Here is a 23,541-nt window from a genome sequence, read left to right on the forward strand (position 1 = left end):
ATGGAGTTTTCAACCTTCAGAAACATAGCTGATGATTTCGTAAGTAAACTAATCATCTCTATTTATTATTTTCAAATAAATTTAATTACTTAGATTTTTTGTCTAATTGCAGGGAATGGATGATCCTCTCTTCTTCCAGCAATGGCAAGTAGACCCAATCGATGATTTCTACGCCCCGCCAGAGGCGTCCCCGGGCAGCGAAGGCCGGGCGTGGAAGCAACTGAAAGGCTCAAACTGGAGCAGCTGCAAGCAAGAAAGAATGTCAAACTCACCTCCTCCAACCAATACCCCTAAAGAGGAAACATGGTTCTTTCCAATTGATCATCAAACCTCAAACCATGTGCTGAAGCCATGCCAAGGCATCAAGAGAATCACCCCCAACACCAAGCTCTCTCAACCAAATGACCACATCTTAGCTGAGAGAAAGAGGAGAGAGAAGCTCAGCCATCGCCTTGTCCGCCTTAATCCCCGGCCTTAAAAAGGTGATAATAGTGTTAAATTACTGAACTTATAGAATTATATGATTTTGATTGTCGCGATAATTAATGATGCAGATGGATAAGGCTTCTGTTCTTGGAGATGCAATCGAGTACATGAAGCAGCTGCAGGAGAAAGTGAAGGCGCTAGAGGAGAAGAAGACCACTGTGGTGTTAAGTGGCGATCCTCTCCCGGAGATCGAAGCGAGGATCTGCGACAAGGATGTGCTGATTAGCATCCATTGCGAGAAGAGGAAAGGGATTTTGGAGAAAACTGTTGCGTCGTGACTTTTGGAGATTCTGCTCTCACCATAAACATAACCATAATTGCAAAGGTATTGTAAATATATGCATTGATCAACAATGTCTCTATATATTATTGTAAACATACAAAGTTGTGAATTTTGGTGGCGGTTTCTTTGCAGAAGGATGGAGAATCTGGTTTGAATATGAAGGAGCTGATTAAGAATTTACGTGGTGCTATCAGGATATGAAGGAATGATAGCATACAGTTTGTCTGAGAGTTGTTGCTGTGTTTTGTCGGATCAAATGTAGACCACATTTCGCGGACGAAGGAGGGAGTAACGCGGAAGCAAAATTCTCGCATCATATGAATAGGGCGTGTTCGGCTTTCAAGTGTAGGAATGAAAAGAAATGAGACTGGATGGGAATGAAGGTTGTGGGCTCCACTGAAATGATGTTATTACTGGTTGTTCAGTCGATCGATTTGCACCCAGTTTCATCGGCTTCTATTTCCATGCTGCAACTGGTTTCCCAAATAAGCCCTCACCATTAATGCTGCCGTGACAAACGAGTATGTTTGGGGCCGACGTGGTGACCCACGGAGTGATGGTCAGGCAAAGAATCGCAGAGTGGTGCCCTGACAAACGAGAACCAGCAATGACCAAGGTGGCCTTGACCAAAAAGGATGTTGGTCTTTAAAGGAGAGTCGAATGTTACGGACTCACTTCTCATATAGATGTGAAAACAATTGGTGTGGAATATATAAACTAAATAAACTATTTCTCCTAGTGTTTTTGCCTTAAGTTCTCCTATTTAGTCGGTATGAATTTAACTCTACAATTTGAAAATTTTGTGGCTTTATTATTCATGACGAATAGCCCTCACCTAATTTGTGATTATCTAACTAAACTTTAATAAGTATATCTCTCTCACCAAGCACTAGTGCCCGGAATACTAATTTAATGTCATTTTCTAGATATTCATGATTTCTTGGTTATATTTAAATGATCATCCACGTCTCTAATCAATAAAGTTAAAAAGTCGTTGTTGTAAATTAATAAGGGACCTGAGAATATTTATCAGTTATCTCACCAAACACACCCCTCATTATCTTCGTCTCTGCCTCCTCTCTCTCCCACTCTCCATCGATAATGGCTCTAACCCCACTAGAGCTCCGGCCGTTGGGCAATACGGGGCTTAAGCTCAGCTCCCTCGGCTTCGGCGCCTCACCACTCGGTAATGTTTTCGGAATCGTCTCTGAAGCCGACGCCATCGCCACCGTCCGCCAAGCTTTTAACCTCGGAATCAACTTTTTCGATACATCACCGTAATGCACTCAGTTTATCTCTTCTCTTTCTTTTACTTTTTCACCTGCCGATTTGGTTCACCTCTCAATTTATGTTTTTATATACTACTTCAGGAAGTTGGATTGTGTCCGAATTGAGTGTTAATTACTTTATGTTTGTTATGTTAAAAAAAAATTCTTGACATTTCAGATTTGTGGATGATTTAATTCTGATGAATTTGGAATTTTAGGTATTATGGAGGAACATTATCTGAAAAGATGTTGGGGAAAGCATTGAAGGCTTTGGGAGTACCTAGAAATGAGTACATTGTGTCGACTAAATGTGGAAGGTATAAAGAAGGTTTTGATTTTAGTGCTGAAAGAGTGACGAGGAGCATTGATGAGAGCCTGGAGAGATTGCAGCTTGATTATGTTGATATCCTGCAATGTCATGATATAGAATTTGGCTCACTTGATCAGGTTCCATTTTGTTTTTATCTCCATATGCTTGAAGATTAATCGCTTGAGCTGTTATATGTGCTGTTTCTCAGTGACACCCTTCATCATATGCATATACTATGTCATTAGTCAAATTAGGTTTCTTATCTGACAGCCTGAGAAATGTCTCCAAGAAGCTGTGCAATCTTAATCTTTCTGTGAACTCTAATCTGGTAGTATATATGTTCAATGTGAGGTTGAGACAGTCCACCTTCTGATCTCATTGTTTGTAGTTCATCTGTTGGTTGATTTAAAAGTTTTGAGTTTGTTTTCTGTGTGCAGATTGTTACTGAGACGATTCCCGCACTTCTTAAATTGAAGGAAGCAGGGAAGATTAAATTCATTGGTATAACGGGGCTTCCGTTGGGGATATTCTCTTATGTTCTGGATAGAAGTCCACCTGGAACAGTTGATGTAATCCTATCATACTGCCACTACGGTATAAACGACTCCACTTTGGAGGATCTTATCCCATACTTGAAGAGCAAGGGTGTTGGTATAATAAGTGCTTCTCCACTTGCTATGGGACTTCTTACTGAAAGCGGCCCTCCAGAATGGCACCCTGCTTCCGTGGAACTCAAGGTGACTCTGACTTCTTTAGGCCTCCATCTGATTGTTGGACTACCAAATGCTTTCAAAATATTACGGAGTATTTGTTTCATTTTGTCTTACCATACATCGAGCTAAAAGCCTGTACTTTGCACCTGAAAAAGAGAAAGATACTCTTTGAATTTTGTGAGGTTTATATGCAAGGAGAAACTTCTATTTTGACTAATATGTTAAATCATCAATTCTAAGTTACAAGTCAACCTTTTGAATGCTGCTTGCATTGGTTCTGTAATTAAGCTTCTGTATAGTTTCCTCTCAGGCTGCATGTCAAGATGCTGCTGCTTATTGTAAAGATAAAGGGAAGAATATATCAAAGTTATCTTTGCAATACAGCTTATCAAATAAAGATATTTCGACTATCTTGGTTGGGATGAATTCTGTCAAACAGGTAAATGTTAATCCCTTTTCACCGCCCTCCAAAATGTTACTTTTATTATCACAAATAGCTTGAAGCCTAGTCTCTGTTAACTGTGTTTCAGTTGTTCTAACTATTTTCCTACACAATTGCATTAAACACATTATTGATATGGCTTCTCGTTTACAAAGATCTATGGGAAGTGTCTGAGTAGATGCGCCAGTAGTTTTATTAGATGGTAAAATAGAAATTTATATCCCAATTTCTGTTCTCCTGAGTTTGACTAAAGTGCTTGTTTTTTTCTTCTTTTTCATATTGATTCAGTTGGGTTGTCTATACCTCAATATAACTTCTTAAAAGACTATTCTGCTCTTCTAAATCTAAATCTCCTTGGATATGTACAATTGGTATGGCTCACTGTTTAGAGAGACTTATCAAGTGTCAATTACAAAAGCATGTTTCTTTTATCAGACAACACTGCCATAAAGATTTGATCACGACTATCATACATTTATGATTTATGTGGCCAATTTACGTGTAGTAACTTGTAAATAAACTAGATGGATCTGCATCAATTAACATATGTTTCTCGGCAGGTTGATGAAAATGTAGCAGCTGCAGTTGAAGTTGCAACAGTTGGGAAGGATGAGAAGGCCATATCAGAGATTGAAGAAATTCTGAAACCTGTGAAAAATCAGACATGGCCTAGTGGCATTCAGCAGAGTTGATCATTTCATACATTGCTAAAATCTGGAGCGATGCCATTGCCAACCCTTTCCATTTTATTCGTCTTTTATTCCTCCTTTGTAAGTAATTGTGTTTATTTATAATAATCATGTAATGCTACGGCTGTTGCTTTTAACATTCATGTTACCGTGGATCACTCTTGTATTATACCATCATTCACGTCATATATTATGTTCTGTCCTTAATTATTCCCCGCAGAAAGGAAATACTAATACTTTTTCAACCAAATTCTTTCTAAATAATATGCATATATCTTAGATTCATAGTACCAGTAATACAATGCCAAAACTTATACTATCCGTTTCAAAATCATTGATGAGTGTTTCCAAACCATCTGAGAACATAGTCGAGAAACACATTTGTATTCACATCATCTTGTTCTTTTTTCATCTGTAATGTTGCATTATACAAGTGGATATTAAGAGCATCCACAATAGCGCCTAGCGCACCGCCTAGCCGAGCGCCGGCGCTAGGCGGTGCGCTAGGCGATCTATTGCAGCCGCCTAGCGGATTTCGCGAAAAAAAAACCGCCTAGCGCTCGGCGGTTCCGCGGCGCTAGGCGGTGCGCTAGGCGATCCGCTAGGCGCTATTGCAGCGTCCGGATTGCCTAACGCACCGCCTAGCGCGAATTTTTAATTTTTTTTTGTTTCCAAAACACTATATATACGCGATTTGCCTGTCATTTTCATTCGCACCACTTGTATTAACGAGTACTCTCTCTATCTAAATTTCTGTACAAGATCAACAACGGTAAATGGATCTCAACAACAAGCCTACTTCAAGGAGTAGCGGATCTCAAACTCTTCCATCCCCGTGGGAGGTGGATGGAGTCAGATGCCCCCATACTACAACATGTACCCGTGGCAGCAGATGATGCCCGGGATACCAGCGGGGGGGAGTCCGCCGGGGGCGTTTCCGGCGATGTCGGGATGGGCACCCAGTGTCCAGATGCCGGGGTGGGCACCCGGGATGCAGATGATGCCCGGGGGGTACCGGCGACGCAGGGGACGCCGGGGGACGTCTATCGCCCCAGTTTTGATTTTTCGACTGGTTCGTCGCACACATCGACGCCAACGGAGGCTGCGCCTCCGGCCCAGTTTGACACTTTCTCCTTCGATGACTTGGGGTTAGATCTCTCCGGTGTTCCGGATGCTCCCGTTCAAACGGGGGGCGCAGGGCGGGGTCGGGGCGCCCCAAAGAAGAAAGGCAAGGGGAAAAGGGTCGGCGAGTCCTCGTAGCCGGGTGAGGACGACAACTCGGTACGGAGGAGGTGGACGGACGCGGAGAACGTCGCGCTGTCCAAGGCGTGGGTGAGTGTTTGCGACGATCCTCTCGTTTCGAACAACCAGAGGATCGTCAACTTGTGGGGCAAGATAGCAGCAGCCTACCAGAGGTTTTGCCCGGAGGGGAGGCCACGCAATGGGGAGGATTGCCGGAAGGGGTGGGACCGAATCAGGGTTGAGGTCTCCCGATTTTCGGGCTTGTACACCAACGCCCTCCGCATGATGAGCAGTGGGCAAACGGAGGACGACTGTAGGAGGATAGCGGAGAAAGCCTTCCCCCTGAAGGGGGTGTACAAGGACTTCACCTACTGGAACTGCTATCTTGTGCTGAACGACTCCGAGAAGTTCCGAGTAGGTGTCGACTCTGGCTGGCCGAAGAAGCAACGGTTGAACTATTCCGGTGATTTCAGCGGCAGTAGCGGTGGTTCCCACGACCTCCCTGAGACGGCCCAGGAGGTCCCGACCCCTCGTTCGTTTGCTCGCCGTACTCGCCCGGTTGGGCACAGGCGGGCTCAACGGGAGGAGAGGGGGGGTCGCCGGGGGTTCACAGGAGGTCCAGTCGGCATCCCCCCTTGGCCAATCCACAGCGGATCTCAAATTCTTCGCGCGTCAACAAACGCGCGCTCAGATGGTCAAGACGATGGCCGAATGGCTGGCGGCGGTGGACCCCGTTGAGAAGAGTTTGCTTCAAACATTGCTCCTGAGCATGCAGGAGGATTTGGAGGCGGCACGGAGGGAAGCCGACGGGAGTAGAGGCGGCGGCGACGGAGGCGGAGGCGATGGTGGCGACAGCGACGGAGGAGATGACGACGGCGACGAGGAGTGAATTATTGTACTTTTTTAAAAATTATTGTAATTTTTTTTAATTATTGTACTTTTTTAAAATTATTGTACTTTTTAAAATTTTAATAGTATTATTAATGTTTCCCGTATATGTCTCGTAAATTAAATTTCGTATATTGTGTGATTGTTAATTATTTCATTTTGTATATATTTGTTAATAGTGATGTGGATATTATGTGGCTAGGCTATGGCTGGGCTATTGCTGGGCTATTTGCTTGTTTTGATGATGTGGCAGGAGGATTTTTAGTGCTGATGATGTGGCAGTGGCTAGGCTATGGCTGGGCTATTGCTGGGCTATTCCTATTGTGGATGGCCTAACAACCAGTTACATTAGTCTATTACGCTAACAACGAGTGGCTTCTCTATTATTCATACTCCCTGGTCCCATAAAAATGGATGCATTTTCCATTTTGGTCGTCTCATAAAAATATGAGCATTTCCATTGAAAGTTATCCCTATCTCATTACTCATAGGAGATATTCAGCTTACAAGATCGTATTCCCAGATCAAATTTATAGTGTGTTTGGTTCATGAGACTCAATCCCACAACTCAATCCTAGATGAATAATCATGAGATAATTAATCATAGCTAACCCCCCATGACTAAAATAATCTCACAACTCAATCTTAAATTATATCTTGGTATTATTTTATCTTGGAAACCGAACACCGCCGTATATTACATACAACTTATACCCACTATGGTCCACCATTACAATCCATTAAACACTAATAATTATGTGCGTCTCACTATCCACCAACATTACTTTAACTACATTTCTCCATCTCTCTTTTACTTTACTAATTATGTATTAATTCTCGTGTTATTTTAAATGCACATAATTTTATGGGACGGAGAGAGTATAAAAATAATTAATGAAATGTCAAATTATGTGTCGAACATGTGGAAACAATAGATAATAGTTGTATGTACGTCCAATCTATCAGGCCAGCGCATTGAGTTTCGGGTCTGGTCTACTTGGATTGTGGAATAATCAGATTGTAACTTTATCAAGTTGTAAATTTCCAAACCTAACCCTCTAAATTTAGTGAACTATTCGGATTAACCTATCGACTACGAAGTCCACTAACATCCCTAATTGTGTGAACTAATTGTTTAGACGTAGATGTGTCCCTCTAGCTATTTAGAGGTAGACCGTAAATGAACGGCTACGTTGCTTTATTTTGGTACATGGAGTAATATATTATCAATAGTTTATTACGTAGCAAGAACACCTAGCCTTCATATTATAATTAAAGGCGTCAAATGACGTTACGTGACCTATATTATTAAATAGAGAATGCTCGTTTGAATGAAAACTCCATTAATCGACTTCCGACAATTCTACATCCACGCCAACTCTTTCCTTTCTAATTATGTAAAAGGAAAATGGGAAAATAAAATAAGATCACAGTTGAAAATCATACTCATACATCTAAAGCATATAATTATGAAAACATGATTGGGCTTGAAAGGTTGAAATATGAGAATCATGATATCAGTTTATCTATTTTTTAGTGTTGCTACAAATTATACTATATACTGGATTAGTGTAGTTGATGAAGGCATGGTCTTGAAGTAGTTTCAGCACAATTATATGGGAATATCCCCAGCATAATCCGGCAAAAGATGAGCAAAACATGCATACCAAATAAAATCGTGATTTTTAAAACCAATAAAAACCTCCAATAAAAAAAATATCAGTCAAAATAGTTGTTCAATATCCAAACTAGTAATATTATTTTGTTATTAAGATCACAGTAAGAGATTGTGGATGCCAAATCAATTACTACTTCTTTGAGTCAACACATAATTATAAAAATATCAGTTACTATTATTACTTATTCCATCCCATAAAAATATGCATTTTTTTCCTTTTTAATCCGCCTCACAAAAATATATACTTTTTAATTTTGGAAAGTTTTCTTAGGTGAGACCCATTTTCCACTAACAATACTTTAATTAGTAAATTCTCTCTATATCTCTCAACATTACTAATTTTATATTAAAATCCGTGTTGTCCCCAAAGTGTGTATTCTTCGGGGACGGATGGAGTATAAGAGCATCCCCAACGCTTGGGGCGGGGCCGCAATGAGCGAGTCCCGGCCCGGGCCTTGCGTTAAACGTCGACGAGTTGCGGCCTGGGACCGTCCTGAGGACGCAATTGCGTCCCGGGGCCGCGCCCGCGGTCCGGCCCGGCTCAGGGTTAACGACGCCCGCGCCGCAATGAGCGAGTCCCGGCCCGGCGTTAGATGTCTTCAGGCCGGGCCGCAAGTCCCCTCGATTTTAATTTTTTTTTATATTTTGTTTGCCTATTTATACACTTGTTGACATCGAAGGATACCTCGACAATGTCGGAGTTTGAGCTAGAGTTAGAGTTGCACCATGAGATGATCGGATACCTTCGTGCACAAATGAAGAAGAAGTAGTTTTTTTTTATTTATTAGGATTTGTAATTTTCTTTTTCTAGGATTTGTAATTTTCTTTTTTTTGACTGAACAATGATTTTCTCGGTTTAATTGTTCAAAGTATTCTATTTTACTAGTAGAATATGTTGGAGTTGTAAATAGTGTAATTTAATAGTTGTGGGCCGAGTTGAGGCCTGCAGGGTTAGAGAAGTTGTGGCTTGAGACTCAAATTTAGAGGAATGATGACGTGTAAGGAACTTGGAGTCTGAATTTAGGATGGGGTTGGGGATGATCTAATATAACCTGAATAATCCCCCAAAAACAAGAAATTTATTACAAAGATGCTGGAAAACTTAGCAGCCAATCAGAGGTGAGCATTTGTGGTAAAATAGTGGAAACACAGTCACCACCACAGAGCTTTCTCACTACACTCACCACAAAGAAATTAGAAATGGCGGCGACCAGAGTCATAGCATCGGCTGGCAACGCCGTCTCCGGCGGTTTTCTCTGCAGAGGCCAATTCAGGGCTGCGCCTCAAAGCCTCAATCTCACCTTCAGAAACGGCAGATTGCTGACGCAGAAAAGGCGCCTCTTTACGTGCAATGCCATACAAAACCCCCAAGTTCAAATCAAGGAAGAGGGCCAGCCCGAATCCTTCGATTACCGCGTCTTCTTCCTCGATAATTCCGGCAAAAAGGTATGTCACACTCGGATATAACACGTTGTTTTATGTCCTTTCACTCTTATGTTTTATTGGAAAGTTACTTTAATTGGAGGATGGAATCTGATATTTGTGACCTTTTCTTTCTGTGGTGAATGGCGATTTTACACTGGTTTTGGATATAATCTAGCACTATTTGACTCATCGTATCTTTTTCATACTTCTTCCGTTCAATTCAACAGAAAAATCAACAGTATTGATGATTTTCTTTATACATTGAGAATTATTTTAGGCGTTTATACATTGGCTGATGCAAATTCCCTAACCAAGCTATCGTGTGTGGGAACAACATCGAATGGGAACAACATTGAATTAGTAAATTCTTGCAAATTCGTCGAAATAATTTTGCTATTTATTTGGAATTAATGGATGCTGGCTATGTCATAGGCGTTATATTGATGACAAGTGCTGTGATTGTTTGACACAGATTTCCCCCTGGCATGATATTCCACTGCACTTAGGTGATGGTGTATTCAATTTCATAGTGGAGATTCCAAAGGAATCGAGTGCGAAGATGGAAGTTGCTACAGATGAAGTGTATACCCCCATTAAGCAAGATACAAAGAAGGGAAAACTCCGATACTACCCGTATGATTGCTCTAATTTCACTTTCCTACTCCATGGCACTGAAACATAAATTTGATGTTTCAAACCAACAGAAAAAGCATCCATGTTAGGCTCTCTGTATTTTCGGAATTTGTGAAATGGCCGAGTATGATATAATATGTTGAGCAATGGTCTCCAAAAGTGAAAAAAGGAAAGATGGAAATGGAATTTTAGTTGCTTTATAGGAATTGCTGAATTGATACCTCTATACTGCCATTTTACTTTTGAGCCCTTTATCTTCTTCTCTTGCTAGATTGACCTAATTATGATTCCCTTGCTTGTTTTACCTCATGTTTGTTTTCTTATTCTGAATTTTCCCCCTTCTGAACTGTGCTCGTTGTATGCCCTTTTGTAGATACAACATCAACTGGAACTATGGGTTGCTTCCACAAACATGGGAAGATCCTTCACTTGCAAATGCTGAAGTTGAAGGGGCATTTGGAGACAATGATCCAGGTGCAGTATCATGTTTTTCAACATCATGCTTTTAATATGTAGTTCAGTAAACTTCCCTATGGACACTTATATAGGAAATAAAGTAAGGGAGCAAGTTTAATCTGATTGTAATATCCTTTTCCTATAGTTGATGTTGTTGAGATTGGGGATAGCCAAGGAAAAATTGGGCAAGTCATGAAAGTGAAGCCCTTGGCTGCTTTGGCAATGATAGATGAGGGAGAGCTTGACTGGAAAATAGTTGCCATTTCATTGGATGATCCCAGGGCTTCCCTTGTTAATGATGTTGATGATGTCGAGAAGCATTTTCCAGTAAGTAATATCATATCCATATGGATGCTTCCAATATGATATTAGTCAGCAGGCTTTTCTACCTTTACTAAAACTCTACTTCATCATTCTCCTGTTCTATCACATACAGAGCTGCCTTGTATTTCTAACTTTTTAAGAGTGCTTAAAAAGTTCATCTATATCTTTATTTAGTTTGAACTTTCTAGGACAGCTTGAAATGATATCAAGTCCTAATTTGTCACACTTCTACACATTTAAATTTGTTGATTGCCATTCACAATAATAGAACACAATCTACTTTTTAACTGGTGATTTCTTTGCTTGGCTTCTATGAAGAGTGTAGTGGATCAATCTACATAATAATACATCTCATAAGTCATAAGTTAATTGGTTCTGTAAAAAGCTTGAAACAGATAAAGTGCCAAACTCAATGACTGGAACACTTTTACAGGGAACTCTCACTGCAATCAGAAACTGGTTCAGGGACTACAAGATACCCGATGGAAAACCTGCCAACAGATTTGGCCTTGACAACAAGCCAGCAAACAAGGTATTATTTCAACTATTTATGTATCTGAAAAACGTTGCCTCTATCGATCCTATCCTAACCATGATTGATCTGGTAAATATTTCCTGGTTCGGTGAGGGCAGGATTATGCACTTAAGGTTATCACTGAGACAAACGAATCGTGGGCTAAACTTGTGAAAAGATCCATTCCTTCTGGTGAACTATCTCTTGTCTAAATGAAGCTAGAGTGTTTGTGCTGCAAGTTTTCAGCATCCCTGGTAATGCGATGTACTTCTTTTGCTGGCAATTTGCCGTTATTTATTTTTCTGGTACTGAGAGATAAAATGTTTCAGCAATGGAACTATTGCTTGTGTATTCACCTCGGACAAGTTTTTCATGAATGAAGAGTCTCTTTCCTTACCCACCAACTCCTTATATGCTTGTGTTGTACTCTATATAATTAACAAAATTTGATCCATCCATATAAAATATTCCACATTCCCTTATAGAAATATACACACTAGGCCATCCATACTGTAGTCGCTTCGGGCGCGGCTGCATTGCAACGCATCAATCGGCGCAAAGCCCACGGTCTGTGTGGTCGCCGACATTTTTTTAATTTTTGAATTACTTATAAGTCTCTAACTATAAATCCACTCATTTCTTACACAGTTTTTCACACTTACTCTTCTTGCACAATCTCTTTTTATTTACAAATTTATTCAGTAAAAAATATTGACATGACAACTGAATAATAAAACTGTTATTGAAATGAGAATATGGATTACAGGGCAAAATTATGGATGGCTTTATAGACAGTGGATGACAGGAGTGTTACTGTAACTTCCTTTTCAACAGACCCCACTTAACCACGAGTACATCTGGACAAGAAAATACTCCATGTCTTGCGATTCCCTTATGTCCTTTTGTGATGAAAATTTCCATAGCAAATCACAATATTTAGGAATGAAAACTAGTCCCAATACTATTACATGGCAACTAATGCCATACAAATATGGACATTTCTGGGGAATATCAGATTATATACATGATGAAAATTGAAAGGAAGAATTTACACAAACTAGGTGAAAATTCCAACCATGTCTCCTACTTGCTTGTATGCCAAAAAAGGCTTAGCAAAGTTGAACTGCTGAGGAAGCGGTGCAAACTCTCCAAACCCTAAGCTGCTTCCACCATCTTATCCGTAAGCAATGGAGTGGAATTCAACTTATCCACCACCGGAGCTGGGTGCTCAGCATCCTCGTTATATCTATCCACAGCAGGCATGAAAATTCCTGTATATACAAGATGTGCTCATTGTCTAGTGCTCAAGATACGTACTAGACCAAATCTGCCGATGTTCTAATGGAGTGTTTACTTAAACGATAATTTAGACCAATAAAAACAATATACACTAATCTACCACATGCTTTGTAGATTGAACAATTTTGAGCATTGTAGTTAGTCAAATACTAAATGATACTCTATGTATTTAGAAAACTACATATGAACGTTCGTACCTATAACCCAAATTCCAGCAGCCACAAATAGAATAGACGTCAAAGTAAGGGCAGTAACCCTCCAATTGTTAATCCGATCCTGCAGAAGGTAACTCTTTATCATGAGTACTACTAATAACGGCTCATATGATCTTGCTTGCCTAAACCAGCATTCAATACATTGTTTTATATTGTGGGTATTGTTCGGTTGCCATGACTAGTTATCATGGGATAATCCATCTAGGATTAAGGGGTGGCCCTATGACTAATTATCACATGATTATCCATCTAGGATTAAGTTGTGAAAGATGAAATATAAAACAAACCTGGAGAAGCCCAACGAGGGGAGAGGACGGCACATCACCAAATATGTGAATTGATACAGTAGATATTGCCATTGAAAGTGGTCGAAGACTGGGCTTGACACAATGCAGACAAACGAAATTTACAGGGGCCTGCAAAGGTCATTGATGGAATCATATTTCACAATTGAATTAACATATTTTAGGTCAAAATGTGGGGATGAAATCCAAGAGCAATGATAAGACCACACCAAATGAACGACTTCAAACAGACTGAAATTGAGACCAAGTTAGAAATCTGAATGCGCAATGATGATTGGAAAGAACGGTACCTGGGTAGCAAATACGAGCAACTCCCCGATTGCAAAAAGTGCCAGAAAAACATACAGGCTATGGAAACAAAAAGCAGCAAAGCAGAATGCTGCTCCAAGGAGTGTGGCAACTGACAGAAGCTACAAACAAAAATAGCAAGAATAAAGAAAGTGAATAATTGGGATCTACAGTGATAGTAGCTGCTCCATTCACTTTTGGTGTAATTTACTAAATATTAAACTTTCTCCCCCCCCCCTCTCTTATTTTTAATGCAGAATCAGGGAGAAGGATGAATTCTGCTGGAGAAATCCGTAGCTTCATATGTGATCAACAATCACAACATGCTTTGAATCTGGATTACATTAAAACAATATGTATAAAGGAATGCCGGATCACCTTAAACGCATTGGGTAATGTGGAATTCATACGATCAAGAACAAGACCGCCTGCTATTGAACCGAAGACTCCACAGATCGCTGTAACTCCACCAAACATATAATCTGCATTGCTCTGGATAAAACAACGATTCATCAGAAATAATCATCCAACAGAGACATCAGGATTTATTACATGACACATAGATATTTCTCCACATAAAGCATTCAGATGCATAGCCGATTTATCATTTCCATTTAAGGTGCACAAAGATCTTACCATGTGGTATATATTATAGCCTGCCTTAGGTCCCCAGTAAGAATAGGCACCTATCACAAAATTATATGCAATATACCCTGCAATCACCATTGAGAAGGAGAAGAATTACAAAGGAAGAACAGTAGTAGCAAGGAAATGCTCTCCCTTTACAGGCTTGTAAGCAACTGACTGTGGGTCAGCAACCATTTCTATGACCATATTTTTGGTCAAAGTAATACGGAGTATTATAGTATACCGGCGCCCTAGATAATCACGATTTCATCGTTTGTGGCTTCAGAAGAAAGAAGATTTACCAAGAACATTAACCACGTACACCTTGTTAAGCAAAAGAAGTTGCATATCTTTCCCAAATGTCGTTAAAGCTCCGAACCTGAAATATATAGCATTTATTCAAGAAAAGAAAAAAAACTATTCATATGTGCTCTATATCAGATCATATAATAAATGGAAATGTTAGTTTAGAAAGATTTTTCCTCTAGAAAAAAACTAGACATCTTAAACCAGAGTGATGATGTTAGCTCATACGTTCTTTACCTCAAAGATTTTGAACTTTCATCACCAACCACTCCCCTTGTAGAAAGGTCAGACCCTGCAAAGATAGTTGAAAATGGTAATCTAATTAAGAAAATATTATATAGTTCTTCTAGAGATGAAGCTCCGAAGGAGACTAAGAAACTATGCACTTATAACAGGTGTATTTGTCAAAAAAGGAAGTAGGAAACCAGGATATGTACAATACATACGTATCGATATTTCACCAATGAAGCCCACCCAAGAATATTACAAGTCCATTCGTATATTTTACTTGAACACAACCGATTATGTGACACCACTAAAGCTCAAAAAAGGTCCCCCAACATTTTTCAGGTACGTATTTGAATCACGTTATAAGCGGCAAAAATTTAACGACCAAGATTTAGGACACTGGTACGATATTCTCACTTAACAGAAAGGAATAATAAAGTAAACATCTTTCTACGGTTTTAGATTCGCTAGCACCTTGATCTTCTGATCCATCATCTGCTGCTGTCAAAGGCTGGCTAGCTTCAGCAGGACCAAAACCTGGATAAAATAGGCTTCAACAATCAGCTAATAGATATAGTTTATGCAAAGTGTATGACTGGTTCACTGACCTTTCAACTGTAATGGTTTCATCACAAAGCCTAAAATAGCAAAAGGAAGCATCAATAGTGCCTCTACCCAGAATGCCCATCGCCAACCAAAGGTACTAATCTGTAATCAAGCAACAAAGTATTTGTGAACTGAATCAACTAACATAAAAACATTTTAATTAATTTGATATCTGGACAACAATGGAGACGGAATACAAGAATCAAGTCCAATGAGATATGTAGTACCACTCACTGCTTGATCAAGTAGGACTAATCAATAGAAATTAGCAGATATAGTAGCTATCGAGCATGAACATACCAATCCACCATAAATGTACCCCACTGCAATACCAGTTGGTATACACATGTAAAATGCTCCGAGCCATGCTATTCTCTAGGAAGAGAGAATGTCAAAAAGGAAAAGGTCAATTCAAGAACGAAATAGCACAAATAAAGATTGAGTAGAAAATGATGGACTAGACTCTACAGGGAAGGGGAGAATGTTTCCACTTGAAGACCAAACTCATGGATTGAACAGCACCAGGCTTTATAATTAGTATAACCAAATTATCAATAAAATAGACATTGAAGCTACCAATACTAGTATGTTGGAAAGACGAAACGAATATAGCTACTCATATTTGCCTTTTCAAATGCCTAAATAGATATGCCAGTAAAAGTCTGGCATTAGATTTGCAGTAATATGCAGGCCCTGGGTGATCTATAATTTTTTATCAGATTCTAGCAATGAAAATCATTACTAAAATAACCTATTTTTAGTGCTTAGTCTATGATGAATTTATTGTACATTGCTCCAGTGAATTATATAAAGATGTTCTATATGCAGCAATCAGCATATTTCCAAGGAACTTTTACCAACTCAAAGTTTTTAGAGAAAACATAATGTTGATAAAGTGTTTAATAAACACAATGAATAATGATCTGAGGTCTTAATAGTCTTATGCATGAATGTTTAGGACAGACATCAAACCTGTGTGACTGGGGCATTGTCATCTATGAAAGGAGCAGCAAGACTTATGAATGAAGCCTCACCAACACCCACTAGCCTACAGAAAACGAACTCCAGCCACAAATTAACTAACAGCACAACAATAAGGAACAAATCCTCAACATATTCTGTGTATTGAGAAAGATCTTACTTACATGCGAGCAACCGCAATGGACCAAAAATTAAACGAAAACCCACAAAAAGTAACAGCAACAGTCCAAACAGTCAAGCCAATTCCAATGAGCCTAAAAGGATTGACACTGCAGGTTCAAGTAAACACAGGAAAAGTAAGACAAAATTAGAAGAATTAGATTCTTGTTCCAAGGATGCATAAAAGATGAGCAATCCTCAGGAGTGCATTATCATTTCTCTTCACATTCCACACCTTTATATTGATATTGAAGGCATGGATATTAAATACTATTCCCTCTGTCCCTTAAAAATACGAACTTTTGAGGGGGCGTTGGTTTTAATGCACAGTTGGTAAAGTAAGATAGAGATAGAAATAAAAAGTGATTGAAGTATTGCTGGTGGAGAATGGGTCACACCTCATTAGAAAGAAAAAATTTCCCTAAGTTAGAAAGCTCATAATTATAAGGGACGGAGGAAGTAGTACAATGTTATCAATCTCGTATGGCGGCTTATGGCAGTTCGCCTAAAAACCGCCACAAGGATATGGCGTATTAGTATGGCGGTCAATAATTAAATAAATAAAATAATACTTATATATTTATATATAATTCAGAAAGTAGAAAATAATTAAATTACAACATCTAAAACACTTTAAACAATTAATAAAGTATAAAATACAACTCTAACCTCCATGTTTCTTGCATAATGCCCCATTCCTAAATACAATACACACGCAATGTTGTCAAATGTCGGATATGGCAGTGCTATGGCAGCGACATGGTGCTATGGCATTTCCACCACTGAACGCCATGCCATAGCGCCATGGCGCCGCCATATCCGCTATTTGATAACATTGAAGTAGTATACTACTAACGGAGAACACTCAAAAGCAGATCCGTGTTTCTATGGGGGATTTTCCCAGCTAAATGTGAATCATAGACTAAGACAAATTATGCCTGAGAAATGTTTCCATGAAATTCCAAAGCATAATGCTACATGATATAAAAGACAAGGGGCAATAAGGGCTCAAATGGTAGATACTTATAGACATCCAGATCATGGCTGTTCTTATTTGATGGTCAGTCATTGATGACAAATTTTACTTATCATGGCCTAGTAGGGCCACTACGGAAAAACAGTCACGAGTTTGAAGATTTATTACCTCTTGGCTGTAGATGCAAATATCGGAGAAGCCACAAGGAGGCCAACCATGAAAGCAGATGATATAACTCCATCCTCAAAATTAGTCATGTCAAATTCACCCCTACATAAAGATAGGGAGAGAAATGAAACTTTCTTGGAATATTAGCATTATGTTCAACTTGATCACGATTCATGCTATTATGTTGGAATAGTTATTAGATTGAAATCAGATTACTCCTTTGGAAGTGAAGCCAAGAAAGGCATTAGTTCTTGGTCTTCTTGTTCTACAATCTCGAGGAAAGACTGAAGCATATGGTGCCAAAATTAAGTAAGAAAAGAAAGCATTTTTCATACTCATTCAAAATAATTCATCTGACACATAATGACAACGGAAGAAAACAAGGACATGAGTCTAAAGCCAGTGAAGAAGACTGGAAATCTGACATAAGATTTATTTTTATTGTGAATCAGTGATATGGAAAACTGAAGCTAGTCAGATGTGTCATTTTGGATCATATTAGCATAACAATATTCAATATTGAAGAAAGCAGTAAGAAGAGAACAACCACTACCATTACAGGCTAAAAATATGAGAAAATGCCAAATGATAGACTTACTGAATTCCACTACCAGAGGTGCATACACCACTTTCTGAGCAAGTTCTGGCGCTCCCATTTACTCCATTACTCGCTATAGCTCCACGATCTATGTAATTTATCAAGTTGATCACACAAAAAATAGCAAGAAGCCTGCCAAATACAGCAAAAAAGTTACAAACAACACAGAAACAAATGTCAAACATCATGAGTGAACAAGGTCAAGAGAGAGACAACTAAGAAATTATAAACAAGTCTCCTAGTAAAGATAGCATCTTCCCCCTAACTTAAACCAGAATTATTTACAGAACCCATCAACCAAAACAAATTGCTGCTGCATTACTCCCAAGTAACCCCACTCCAATTCTTGAAAACCAAACCCAAAAAGATTCAAACTTTTTCAACCCCCCACCATATATTCTCCAATTCACCAAGAATATCAACCATATCATCACAGCTATATTGAACTACAACCATGGTAAATCAACATAAAATAATAGGCAGGGATAAAAAGGTTGACCTTTTCGGAGTAAACCAAGAAGGTTTTGGGGCTAAAGAGGTGGAAGCTCTAGCCATATCTGAACCCGTCTCTTTCTCCGTCTCCAAAGTCACAGCTGCAGATTGAGCCCCTGGGGCCTGGCTCGGATCCGGGCTTGGATTAGGCCCCGGATTTGAATTTGGACTGGGATTTGAATTGGGGTCTTGTGTGTTTTCTTCTTCCCCCATCAAATGAGATATATCTTGGAGTATAAATATAGGATAATAGGAGTATTATTGTTTGGTTTGACTGCAACCGATGTTCAACCGCCCGTCTTCTTCCCCTATTTTTGTTTTGTTTTATATAGTTTTTATTTTACCTTTTTCACTTCGTATGCTTTTGCTTGAATCAAACTTCGTCAATGATTTACAGAAATCATTCTGAATTCAGGTGAGGAAGGATACAATTGTTGTTGATGTATGTTGAGAATTTTGGCTCAATGGAATGGGATCTTTTTAGAGTATTTTTCGTTGGATTTGTTATGTGAAGCCATTTCAAATTTTCAATCATTATCCTCTCCTTTATTTCCAAATGTCCAAATCTATTTTTGATCATAGCTGGTGAATTTAATTTTGGATTTTTGAATTGGATTCTTGTTTTGGGCATGATTTTCAAATCTTATCCTTAAATATGTTAATTTTATGACTATTGTTTTGTAATTTTGGGTAAATGATTTGTGTGACACGATGGATACTGGTTTTATGGCATATTGTTTATTTTTTCCCCCATATCTTGCAACTAATATGCACTTATATTATTTTGGGTAGAGATCAATCAATAATCATTAATCATGGAATAAAAATTTTATATATAAATAAATTATGAGTCAGTTGAATTATTAAATATGTCGACCTCAAATTAATTTTCATGAATAATAAATTTATAGTTACGCGAACTTATTTTCAAATTTCAGTCTATTTTGTAATTATGGTTCAGCTATTTTAATCAAATTTAATCAAACTGTACCATATAGTACAAAGTAAACTCCAATAATCTGATATTGAAAAAAGTGTATTTATGTTCTTTAATGTGTTAAATATGTATAGAATCAAAATTACATTAATTGGATGAAATCAAGTAATCAGCCCCCTTAGAATTTACAATGCTAATTATTAATTTAATTGAATTCATAAGTAGTTAAAATTAAAACTACTAGCATTAAACTTATGCAAATCAACTGGAATGCACTGTGTCCTCCATGTGGTACGTAAACAATACATGAGTGTCGTGATTTTAATATAATTTGCATTTAAATGAACAAAAATGCAAATAATCAAGTAGATAATCAGCTCGTCGTCGACTCTTTACATAACTTATATAATAATTTTGATATTGTCTGGATACAAGAAAAAGCCTACCTTATTCCTTCTCCATATGATTTTAGAGACCAAAACCTGCAAATATCAGACATCAGTCATATGTCGACCACAACTTTAAAAAACTCAAGTGATAAATGCATCAAAATCTTTAGATAGTTATCAGTTTAACAATAAAGCCAGTAGTAATCAAAATCTTCAGAAAACACGAAATATATATACCTACTTCTTTCTTTCCTCATACATTCTCAATCATTTCACTCTACACGACATACACTAGGCTCAATCTGATCATTCATATAAGCCTAGATATTGCAATCATTTATCAAAACCAGACTTGTATGTCAATCAAGCATTGCATACTTATTGTTTCTCAAACAAAAAATCATGGATGTAGATGACTGACAATATTAAAACTTAAAAAGACAAATTTTGAAAAGTTCCAAAAACCAAACTACACCAGGAATTCAAACAAAAAGTTTCAGAGACCAGTTTTTCTGCCTCATTCAACACTGAGCTGTCAGCAAGAAACTACAATTCCACAATTGAAAGTGTTAAATTTCTCCAACTGCGTGTTTCTGGAAGAATAATTTTTTTTATAAAAGAAAGTTGGGATTTGCTTACTTAGCCTTCCGTGATGTAAATAGTGAGTCCATCATTTCCCAAACTCTGTTGCTCTTCTTGCAAGCTCCTTGCAGATATAACAGCAGAATTCTTGCACCGATGCAGTTCAATGGTCTCCAACAGAGGTGATTCACCAATTCCATAAGGGATCTCTTCTAAAAACCGGCAATGCCTTAGAACAAGCTGACGAAGATTTGGGAAATGATTTCCATCAGTCTCCCATATCTCTAGATTTGTGCTGCCAATCAGCAGGAACTTGAGACAACAAAAACCACCCGTCCAGGAATTCCATACTGTTCCCGAGAAGGCATAATTTTTTAGTTTAAGCACCTCTAGTTTGGGTAGCATACTGAGCTTGGACATATCGTCCCATGGCAAGGAGGTGCCACTCAATGTCAGCTTCACTAGATTTGGGGGAAGACTCTGCCACGGTGGAAGGCGGCCCGGTTTGAGAGATGAACTGACAAATGGATTGCTAAAGACATACTTGAGCTTCTCAAGTTCTGGTAAGAGGACAAGCCTTTCGAACCAGCCACGAAACTGGTAGTCTTCTTCGCTTTCATACACTCCCAAGCTCTTTAAATGGGGCATGGATCTCAACATTTTCTCAGTACAACTGATAGGCCGTACTGTGGATACTGTTGACAAATTGTTAAGCAACCTTAGTGGTAGAAGTGATTCTATTACTGCAGACACTAGGGGTAGCTGTGACTGAGATAATAGAGAATAAGTAGATAAATAAGACTGACAACTTCTCTTCATATGAAAATGTCTTAACTCCAGCATGTCCCAGAATGTTCGGATTAAATAGCCGTCCCATTCACAATCAATGAAAAGGGTCTGCAGGAGGCGGAATTCACTTAAGTTCCGTATATCTAAGGAACTTTGGATAGTGAGTGCCAAAAACTTCAACCGAGTTAGCATCATTATTTCTCCTGGAAGCTCCATTAGATTTGTGTTAACTATGTTCAACACTTTTAGTAGCTTAAACGACATGCCTAAGAAACGTCGATGACCTGATACTGATAGTTTCTCGAAGCTCATTAGAGAACGGGTGTAAGGGAATGATGCTTTATTGCTATACTCATGGATGCTGGAGTGGAAGGAGAGTCTCTGCAGATCATGAAGGTAAGGTGGGGGAACTTCTCCAAAGTCTGGAGGGAGATCAACACCAGACATATCCTCAACATGCAGTCGCAGTTGTCCACAGCCGTTGATTGCATGAAGAAAATTGTGCTTCTGGGACTCTCTCAGGCAGAGTTCTCTCATCAGATCATGGATGTAGCAAGTCTTGACAGTACCACGAGAACTTCTCCTTTTGACCAAAATTAAACTTCTAGCTATAAGGTCTGCCAAATAATCCTCAGCAATTTCTTCCAAGCTCTTATGAGTAGTAGACCGGATAAATCCTTCCGCAACCCACAACCATGTCAATTTCTTTACTGATATTTCATAATCCTCAGGGAACATACCCATGTAAAGGAAGCATGGTTTCAAGGAATCAGGCAAATGGTTGTAACTCAAAGCAAGTATGTGTTGAGTCTGTCGACACTGGTCTGCTTCTTCCATCACCAGTGACCGCACACTTTGGGCAACTGATTCCCAAACATCTATTTTCTTGTTCATCTTTGACAGAAGCCCTCCTAAAACAACTATTGTTAGTGGCAGACCATGGCATTTATAGGCTATTTGCTTTCCAACCTCCACCATATCCTGAGGGCAGGATTCACCACCCACAAAGATCTTTGAGCTTAGAAGCTCCCAACTTTCATGCATACTCAAGCAACGCAGGCAGTGGGCAGGAGTGTCTTCACTTGCATGAACAGCTACTTCTTGAAGCCGACTTGTAAGAATAATTCTACTACCATTCTTATCATCAGGAAATACTCTCTTTAATTCATCCCAAGCTTTAGTATCCCACATATCATCTAATACCAGGAGATACCTCTTCTGCTTTAAAATCCTATATACCTTTTCTTCTAGTTCCTCCTCGCTCCTCCCTTGCAAATCAAATGAATCTTCATTGGCAACGCAATTTAGAATTGTCAACAAGATTTTTCTGACTTGGTATTGCTGTGAGACAGTTACCCACGCACGAATGTAGAAGTGGTGAACCACAAGAGGATTATGATACAGTTTGTTGGAGAAAGTAGTCTTGCCAACCCCAGCCATACCGATGATTGGGAAAACTTTTAGCTTGGATGGATGTCCAGTTAGACAGTCCAACATTGCTACAAACTCATTTTCAAGACCAATCATTTTGGCTTCTGGATTTACAGTTGTTGTCAATGGAATCAACCAAGATGAAGGATTATCTGCTCCTAACGAGCAAAAGCTAGTTAATAATAATACAAAATTATAGGAATCAGAACTTGACTAGAAAATAAAGGGCAGACAGTTTAACCAAATTCTCTGACATGGAGTATTTAAAGATGAATGATGAAAAGTGAATACAATACACGCAATCGAGATGTTGTTCTTGCCTGTAGAAGAGGAGTGATGAAATATGTTAAGCTCGTGGTTGATGGCGATCATCTCTTGAGTGATTTCAGCGAGGCTAGGGATTTCTCTTATGGGTTTGAACAAGTTCCACAAATTCAATTTCACCGTCTGTTCCAAAAAAGGGGATTAAACTCATGAAAGCAAAGAAATCGAGTAACACAAACACACGCAGTGAGTGTACCCAAAAGTCGAGATATTTGCTAGCATTTTGAGCCAAAGACAGGATCCTGTTCTCGGAGATTTGATTGATGAGGTGATAATTGTAAGTGAGTCCCGAAGAATGAGTGAGGAGCGAGTGCATAGAAGTGACTGCATCGTGCAGAATGTGAATCTCCCTCTTGCTGAAGGGAGAGATGAGATTGTTAGGGGAAAGGTGCTGCTGCAGCTCCTCTAGCAGACTAACTACGGCCATGTAGCATCCGCCTGTATTCTTCTCCATCACCAAAGCTTCTGCACCAATGTTTTGGATGCTTGT

At 39.0% G+C, this 23,541-nt stretch overlaps 4 protein-coding genes and 1 pseudogene across 6 annotated transcripts; 3 read left to right on the forward strand and 2 right to left on the reverse strand.

The window, feature by feature from the left end:
* LOC121809634 lies at positions 1 to 970 on the forward strand (annotated as a pseudogene).
* An 815-nt stretch (positions 971 to 1,785) lies between these two features.
* LOC121809633 (L-galactose dehydrogenase-like) lies at positions 1,786 to 4,401 on the forward strand. 2 transcript variants are annotated; one of them, XM_042210360.1, is made up of 5 exons: positions 1,786 to 2,046; positions 2,256 to 2,484; positions 2,785 to 3,084; positions 3,360 to 3,499; positions 4,063 to 4,200. In XM_042210360.1, the coding sequence occupies exons 1-4, from the start codon at positions 1,871 to 1,873 to the stop codon at positions 3,483 to 3,485; spliced, it is 831 nt and encodes a 276-aa protein (XP_042066294.1). In that variant the 5' UTR covers positions 1,786 to 1,870; the 3' UTR covers positions 3,486 to 3,499; positions 4,063 to 4,200. The 2 variants fall into 2 exon arrangements, with proteins under 2 accessions (XP_042066294.1, XP_042066293.1); XM_042210359.1 differs by having other exon boundaries at positions 1,788 to 2,046; positions 3,371 to 3,499; positions 4,063 to 4,401.
* A 4,679-nt stretch (positions 4,402 to 9,080) lies between these two features.
* On the forward strand, positions 9,081 to 11,747 carry LOC121808021 (soluble inorganic pyrophosphatase 6, chloroplastic-like). The gene is made up of 6 exons (XM_042208360.1): positions 9,081 to 9,445; positions 9,897 to 10,057; positions 10,431 to 10,531; positions 10,659 to 10,840; positions 11,271 to 11,369; positions 11,471 to 11,747. Exons 1-6 carry the CDS (start codon positions 9,200 to 9,202, stop codon positions 11,561 to 11,563), a joined length of 882 nt encoding a protein of 293 aa, XP_042064294.1. The 5' UTR covers positions 9,081 to 9,199; the 3' UTR covers positions 11,564 to 11,747.
* A 485-nt stretch (positions 11,748 to 12,232) lies between these two features.
* Positions 12,233 to 19,069, reverse strand: LOC121808020 (probable sphingolipid transporter spinster homolog 2). Its single transcript, XM_042208359.1, has 16 exons — positions 18,607 to 19,069; positions 18,108 to 18,239; positions 17,510 to 17,611; positions 16,371 to 16,475; positions 16,198 to 16,273; positions 15,526 to 15,600; positions 15,228 to 15,327; positions 15,094 to 15,156; positions 14,629 to 14,683; positions 14,388 to 14,464; positions 14,095 to 14,171; positions 13,837 to 13,950; positions 13,461 to 13,580; positions 13,153 to 13,281; positions 12,848 to 12,926; positions 12,233 to 12,622 (listed from the first exon to the last, which is right to left on the reverse strand). The coding sequence occupies exons 1-16, from the start codon at positions 18,810 to 18,812 to the stop codon at positions 12,507 to 12,509; spliced, it is 1,626 nt and encodes a 541-aa protein (XP_042064293.1). The 5' UTR covers positions 18,813 to 19,069; the 3' UTR covers positions 12,233 to 12,506.
* A 689-nt stretch (positions 19,070 to 19,758) lies between these two features.
* LOC121806251 (putative late blight resistance protein homolog R1A-10) lies at positions 19,759 to 23,541 on the reverse strand. Of its 2 annotated transcripts, none has more exons than XM_042206234.1 (4): positions 23,248 to 23,541; positions 23,048 to 23,174; positions 20,565 to 22,879; positions 19,759 to 20,018 (listed from the first exon to the last, which is right to left on the reverse strand). In XM_042206234.1, exons 1-3 carry the CDS (start codon positions 23,503 to 23,505, stop codon positions 20,565 to 20,567), a joined length of 2,700 nt encoding a protein of 899 aa, XP_042062168.1. In that variant the 5' UTR covers positions 23,506 to 23,541; the 3' UTR covers positions 19,759 to 20,018. The 2 variants fall into 2 exon arrangements, with proteins under 2 accessions (XP_042062168.1, XP_042062166.1); XM_042206232.1 differs by having other exon boundaries at positions 20,565 to 22,885.

The sequence above is a fragment of the Salvia splendens genome, chromosome 6, assembly GCF_004379255.2.
Source record: "Salvia splendens isolate huo1 chromosome 6, SspV2, whole genome shotgun sequence".
Classification (NCBI taxonomy): domain Eukaryota; kingdom Viridiplantae; phylum Streptophyta; class Magnoliopsida; order Lamiales; family Lamiaceae; genus Salvia; species Salvia splendens.